General features: G+C 46.4%; 1 protein-coding gene across 5 annotated transcripts in view; it reads right to left on the bottom strand.

Annotated features, from left to right (window-relative positions):
- Nucleotides 1-417: 417 nt before the first annotated feature.
- MEIS1 (Meis homeobox 1) overlaps nucleotides 418-7,337 on the bottom strand; it is a 110,448-nt gene continuing 103,528 nt past the window's right edge. For 3 of the 5 annotated variants that reach the window (XM_055810225.1, XM_055810224.1, XM_055810223.1), the window contains exons 10-12: nucleotides 6,263-6,325; nucleotides 4,908-4,993; nucleotides 418-1,997 (exon numbers count right to left, since the gene is read on the bottom strand). In XM_055810225.1, the coding sequence (XP_055666200.1) occupies nucleotides 1,714-1,997; nucleotides 4,908-4,993; nucleotides 6,263-6,325 (433 nt within the window). In that variant the 3' untranslated portion in view covers nucleotides 418-1,713. Of the gene's footprint in view, nucleotides 4,643-4,907; nucleotides 4,994-6,262; nucleotides 6,326-7,337 lie in introns of all 5 variants that reach the window. The other 2 variants (XM_055810227.1, XM_055810226.1) reach the window with 1 other exon arrangement.

Genomic DNA, 7,337 nt, shown 5'->3' with positions numbered 1-7,337 from the left:
CCGGGCGATAGTTGCCGAGTTTTGCTTCCCTCTTGCCTCAGTATGTTCAGCTCCAGACAGCAATGTAGTCTGCCAGTGGCTCAAATAATTTTAAGCCATGTCTTAGAAGCGTAATTGGGGGGGGGGGGGGTTAATACTCCTTACAGATCCCTGTCCCATGCTGCCCTATGACACTACATTTATTAACAGGCAACAGTTCCCATCCTGACCATTTACAGTGTGAGTTCCCAGAAAGTTTCTTTGCACAGTGCAGCGTTACTTTTACATTCTTTAAATACAATATTTAAATAGCAAAATGCTAGGTCCGTGTCTGGAGCCAGCGGAATTTTGTAGCTGCTGGGCTCCTGGTTCAGGATAGAACAGCTAGAAGTGCTGAAGGGGGGTGGGAAACAAATTTTGCAAGCAGTGGAGTCACCATGACAAAAAATAATTTGTTTTTATTTTAGATTCAGATTTCATTACTGCACTCAAACTACTACAACTGGGCTTTGAGTTATTATACAATCCAAACTGTTTCAATCAGAAACTCTAAGACTCAGTGTGCAATGATTATTATTAATAATAATTAGCTCCTTGGTTTCTTGATAGAAAAAGGCTATCAACAAGCATTTGTTTAACCACAACAAAAGTATAATTAGCTTATCCCACTTAGTAAATCTGTATGCATGCCAACTCATACCAAACTGCTACTTTTACAAAAAATTGCAATAATACAGATCATTTTTCCAGTCCTTTTTGCACAAAATTTATTTACAATGTATACATAAATGCTCCATGATGGGACTATGGAAAAAAAAAAAAACCCAAAAAAAAATGCACACATGACTGATGTCTTGCCCAGAAAGAAAGTCAACATATTAAAAATAAATCTTCAGTCCATGTTTCGAGCTGCATAAAACAGGAAGTGATGTACAAGGTGGTGGTTGCTGCATGGGGACAAGGATGCTCTGATGTGACAATTAGGCTTCAAATACACTGCCTTTCCGTTTCCATGCTTCCTCCTACCAGTCTCCTTAAGACACTGCCTGCAACAGCTGATTAATCATTGTTGATGACTGCAGTTTTTCCCATCCTTCCCGATTTACATCTGTTCAGGCCAATTCAAATATGGTGAGTAAATGAATTAGACATGCAAATTCACGCCCCAGGCTAGAAAGAGAGAGAGGGAGAGAGACAGGGAGAGAGGGAGAGAAAGGGAAGAAAGACAGAGAGGGAGAGGAGGAGGAGAGAGGAGAGAGAGAGTGTGCATGGCTGAAATCCTAGGATAGAAGAAAGATTCTTCTGCCTGACATAGTTATTTTAATGCTCTAAAAATCCTGCAAATAAGCCCTTTCTGTCATTTGCAGGATAAGTGTAAGGCTTCTTTTTTAATGTAAGGAGGCTTCTGGAGGAAGTGAAGAGCTATGGAAACAACACACATAGTGTGGAAAAATTTCACATTTTTTTTAAAAAATCTATAAGAAACAACGTAATATGGATAACAGTATAATAGCATTTTACAATATTTCACTCTTTGTTCTCTTAATGTCTTATATAGGTATTTAGCATGTCCCCAGAAGTTGACTTCGGTTGGTGTTTTCCTGCTTTTTAGGGTCCCTGTGAAGAATCGGAACGTCCCTTGGTCCAAAGTTGACGCCAAGAACTCCATAGTCATTGCAGAAAGACAATGTTTGAAATCTACCGTCGCTGCAGACAACGCGTATTTCCCTTAAGCTACTGAGCATGAATGTCCATCACTTGTCCGCTCACTGCCGGCTCGCCGGGATGAAGCATTGTGGGGCTTGATGCTGACATGGGCATTCCAGGGTGGGGTGGTCCTCCATGCATCATCATCGCTGGGTGGTGAGGGTGTCCAGGAATGTAGGTATGCATGGGGGGGCCATGACGCAGCTGAGCAGGATGGGGGGGCATCTGGGGTGGGGTATAGCTTGGCTGTCCCATATTCATACCCATTGGACTACCCCGCGACACATAATCCCCTGGCATACTTTGCAGCCCTGCGGAGAGAAAGAGGCGGTGGTGAGCTGGGGGGGGGGGACGACACGGGCTGCCGACATGGGGCCGCGAAGCTCCTCCGCTGGGGCACGGGAAGGCTGGGCTCGAGCCCAGCACGGGATGCAGAGTCACGGCCGCGCGAGTGCAGCTGCCTTTGTGGGATCGGAGCCTACACACGGACTCACAGCGACGGCAACGGGAATGATGCCCAGGTCAAAACCAAAACCAACAACCCCCAAGAACATCCTTCCCCTGCTCCAAATAAGAGAGGTTGGGGAGATAAAGCTGCTTTCTGCTTTTACGGTTAGGAACGTATGCGATGGAGATGTTTCGGATCCAGAAGTGTGCCTGATGATGACAGGTGTCACACGGGGTGGTGGCACCAAGGTGGGGAAGCCCTGCGAGGGCTCTCAGGTGGGCTCCATCCCCCGGGGCCTTGCTGCACCCCCCGCCTTCCTCTCCCCGCTTGTAAAAGCGTGCTGGGAACGCAAGGCGGGGAATCTGTAGCCATTAATGAGGGGCTTGGGAGGGGGAGATGGGTTAAATCGGCGCCCAGGTTTGTCAACCAGTTATTTATTTAGCTCTCAAGCCCGATTGCTTGGAATCTGTCCCGAGTATTTGTGCCATTCAAGCAGACGCTATACAGCAAGCACATACATCGCGGAACAAAGGCTTCATATGATGCCGAAATTGATAGGATTGCTAAGGACAATTGTTAACTCAAACCTGTATTTTTAAACATGTTAAAAAAAATAATACATATACATAATCAATACCAGTTATCAATTAATTCTCTCCCCCTGCTCACTTCTGTCTGAAAAAATCAGACACGCAACTCAGTCAACCTTTCAGTGGGTTTGGGAGAACAATAAGAAAAAAATTGGACCTAAAACAATAAAACCTCCTGCTTTCTGTGGGCCTCTGCCTTCTGCTTGGATTGCTATAGCTGATGGGAACTGACAGGTGTATTGTTTCGGAGAGCTATAAGCTCCATAATCATCAAGGGTGAAAGGCATACGCTATTGCTAAGTAGGTTCAATTGGCTTTAGTTCTAAGTAAGAGCGCGCTGTGAATGCGCCGAACACCTTGGAATCAGGTCTCAAGGCTCTAGCAATGAATAGCTGCTTAATCTAGCCTAAAGGAACAGTTTTGAACTAATGAAAATTGCTTATAAAATATACTGTACTCACAGCTCTTTAATCAAAAAAGATGATAATATTTTTTGTAATAACCTATTAATTTAATTGGTCACGAAGCATAAAATACATCATTTAAATTTAATTGACCCAGAAACTAAGAAACAATATTTAAATTAACTAAGCTAGAAATTTCCATGATGAGGTAATAAGGCTGTTGCATTCCCAAGCTCAGAGGAATGTTTTCACAGCTAATTGTTAAAACTTAGTTTTCACTCGCGCCCAGAGAAGATGACTACAAAATACACTTGGCCTGGGTAACTTCAAACCCTGAGTTCACCCAGGCTGAGGGCAAAACAGTGGTGCCGAAATAACTTGCTTTTAACTCCAGAAAGAGAGCAAGAGGAGCAGCATCACCACCACTTCAACATGGTACCGGCCCCTCGGTGTTTTAAACTGCTTTTACTCTCTAAAAAAAAAAAGCAAACCCCAAACAACAAAAATTGGTATAATGTATTTTCCCCTATAAAAAGACAAGAGGGGGAGAAAAAAAAACCAAAACTGGGACAGTTTCTCTAGGCTTTCTTCGCAAGGCCTGCCACTGAAGATTGCATTAATGATCTCTATTTTTGTATACTGAATAAGTCAAATCCATTTGTCACACTGCAAGTGATGGCATACTTAATTTGGATATAGTCAATTAGCCTGGGCTAAGCTCCATAGCCTGCTGCGCACACCTCTATTTTGTATTCTCTCTTTTTCCTTTGCCACACGTAATCCCATTATGACGGACAGACAAAGAGAAATAAACTTGAAGAAAAAAAAAAATCAAAGTTTCGTCCATTGCCTTCCAAAACGCAACTAAGTGAAGTCGCCTTTTTCTTTTTTTCTTTTTTTTTTCTTTTTTTTTTCTTTTCTTTTTTTTTTTTTTACCTACGAGAAGTCTCTGTTTGGCTTTTTTGGTGTCTTGCAGGTTAGCGGGAGAAATGTAACTCATGCATCAACTGCAGTTAGACAGATTTATGACACTTTGGGGACATGCTCTTTCCTCTCCCTGCGCTGCTGCAGACCGCTTACATTTTGCAAATCAGTCTGTTGCCAAGACGACGGGCTCCCCCACCTCCCCGGCTGCTTCTTGTTTTGTCATGTGCTCGGGGATGGATAATAGCATCAATGTATGGCGGCGTCGATGTACGGCGGCGTCAATGTACGGCGCGCGCGCGCACGGGGGGTTTGGGAGCTTGGAAAGCTTGAGCTGAACCGGAGGGAGAGAAACCTGAAGGAGCCCAGGCGTAGGATGGATGGATGGAAAGGAAGGAACAAGCATGAGGCTATGGGCAGGGAGAACATAGGGAAATGCAAGGAGACAAATATCCCTCGGACAAAGTGAGAACAAAGACCCCGTTTGTACTTACTTCCCCCTGGCTTTGCCATTGGTTACCTAGGTGAAGGTTACATGTAGTGCCACTGCCCCTCCATGCCCATATTCATGCCCATTCCACTCATAGGTCCTAGAGGGAGATAAAAATCCAAGAAGATGCCAGAGAATGAGCAAAGTCAACAGATAGTGCCAAAAGCCCCTTTCCAAAACACAGCAGGGCAGAGGGCGCGGGACCGCTCGAGCGGCAGGTGCCTGGTGTCCCTCGGCGGTGCTGCAGGCAGGCAGAGGACAGGCGAGGCAAGGCAGGCGGCTGAGGCGGCGGCAGCGGTGTGGTTACCTGCGGTGGCACGACCGAAGTCACCCCGTGGGTGGGCGACGCTGCCCCGGGGGCTTACCTGGCGCTCGGATGCCCATGTGCTGCTGGCCGTCCATCACGAAACCTCCCATCGGCTGCCCGTCGGGGTTATAGGGTGTCCCTTGACTTACTGGAAAAGCGCAGAACATTGCTTTTTAGCCACAGCCAAAAGGGTCACCTCCTCCTGTGGCGTCAAGCCACGACTACTCCCCCCAAGGCCGCGTCACACTGCTATCTATGCCGGCTCGAAAAAGAGGGAAAAACCTCTAACTGTCCAAATTCAGCGGCCAGGCTAACCGGCTCGCTGGGCTTCGGCCCGGCTTCCTCCGGCCGGTTTGGGACTGAAGTTAGCGACTCGAAAGCTCAAGACATGAGGAACGCCAGCTCCAGCTGCTGCCGCCGCTGACGTCAGTGCCAAGACCTGTACAGGAGCCGGATTTTATGGCTGGAGTAGTCACACTGAAATCGCAGTGTGTTAAATTACGCCTGCGTGCCTTCCTACGAGCAGGACCTGAACGCGTCCATGCCAGATAGTTACCTCTAATGACAAAATAATCAAACGTGCTGGGAGAGGGAGCGTGGCCCAGAGGCATCTCGGACAGCGGCTCTGGATAGTTCAGCAGCGAGGATCGGAAAACAAAACCGACTGGGAGTAACGGGCTACTCCTCGATAGCAAATACCCCCACAGAGCTGCGAGCCAAGACACCAGGCAGAACCGGCACTTGGGTGAAAACCTAAGGCTTTTCTTTCCGAAAAGAAAACTAAATCTCCCCAAACGCTCGGCGACCCCAGAAGACAGCTCCCCAAAAGAAGAGACAAGGGGCAAAAGGACCCTACGCAAGGACCACTACCTGAACTCCGGGTTTTAACTGTACATTAAAAGCCGGCTTCAGAAGTAAGCTGCCTTGGGTTATTAAAGCACATAAAGCTCTACCTCATTGAATGTCTTTGAACTTTACTGAGTCCCACAAGCGATTCTGACCCCTTTGCCCTTTTGACAGGTAATAAAGTTTACAGCAATTCCACACCAAGCCATGCACCAGGGAGTGGTCACAGGAGCAGAAAGAGCTGGGAAGGAAAACTCCAAACAACTACTAAAAAACATAAAAATAACTTTAATTCCGAACATGTACGGCAAGTCCGGTCACGGAGCGGATCCTTTTATAGTTCCTTTTTTTAAAAAAAAAAAAAAAATTTCGATGTCTTTTTTTTCTCCAAACGTTTTAATCATGTTAAAATGATTAGGGTTGTAATGAAACAAAGCTGGTTGTATTTTAATTGTCAGTCACTCCCAGCATTCATTTCTCATTTATTTACCAGGTAATGGACCTCCCGGTGAATGGCTTGAGGATGGTTTTCGCCTGCGTGACTTGAATACAGTTACTACTGGGGACTTGCCTGCTCGATTGGACTGGTCTATCATGGGCTGAACTATTCTTCTTCTAGCATTAATAAACCTGCAAGAAAAAAAGAGAGGAAAGCAAACAGTTAGGGAAGGGACGACTGGCACCCGTCCCCAAGCCCTCTCGCCCCGCCGCCGTGCTCTCCGCCGGGCTACGCGGGGATGCAAATCCTGCAAAACCTCTAACCCCAATGACCTCTGAGAGCACGAGCTTGGGGTTTCCGAGCTGATTTATGTTTGCCTGCTTTTTACCACAGTTGGACACTTCCATTTCATCTTTTCATGGGGGAATTAGCCGAGTTTTCAGGAAACAATACCAGCAACGCTCTTCTCAATTCAGAACGGGGCATGCACACGCACAAAAAAAAACGGGTGAAGCCGGCGAGATGCTCGTGAGGGCATCTGCTACCTCCCCCTCATTAGTGCCATTTCTGCCTTATGTCCTCTGACTTCTTTTTCCAATTTTTTTTTATCAAAACCTGCCCCTACCTCTTGCAAACCTAATTCCCTTTTAATGCCCACTATTAAGATAATGAACTGTGATGGCAGAACCCCATCAAATGAGGGAACGTCTGGAGTTTTATCACCGCTAAGTCACACTGCTGGGGACTTCAGAGCCGTGCATTCCTCCTAGCCATTTCTTGGTGGGCTTTTTCCCCCCCCTCTCTCTTTATGCAAAGTCTGAGGGGTCAAGGCGAGGTCATAGCTTTACAGTAATTGAATTTATAATCCTGTTTTCTCCAGCTAGGCCTGACCATTTACAGCAAACATCTTGTTAAACTGTAATTACTGGACTACTGAAAATTCCCCATGAACAATGAAAAGCAGATCTTTGGAAAGAAAAAAAAAAGGTACAGTCATTTTTAAAAATAGCCATCTGCAACCGTACGCCTTGCGTTCTTGTAGCTCCTCGCCTCGGTTCCTCTTGCAGTGCTTGTTTGGGAAAGGAACGGTTAAAACAATTTGGAGCAAAAGAGAAGAAGGAGAGGGATCGTAAGTGCCCCAGTCTCCTCTCGGGCAGTCCTCGTGGCGCTGCCATCGGGAGGCTCGAAACCATGGCTGGGAGG

The sequence above is a fragment of the Falco peregrinus genome, chromosome 7, assembly GCF_023634155.1.
Source record: "Falco peregrinus isolate bFalPer1 chromosome 7, bFalPer1.pri, whole genome shotgun sequence".
NCBI lineage: Eukaryota > Metazoa > Chordata > Aves > Falconiformes > Falconidae > Falco > Falco peregrinus.
This window is presented reverse-complemented; position numbering and strand designations above follow the sequence as displayed.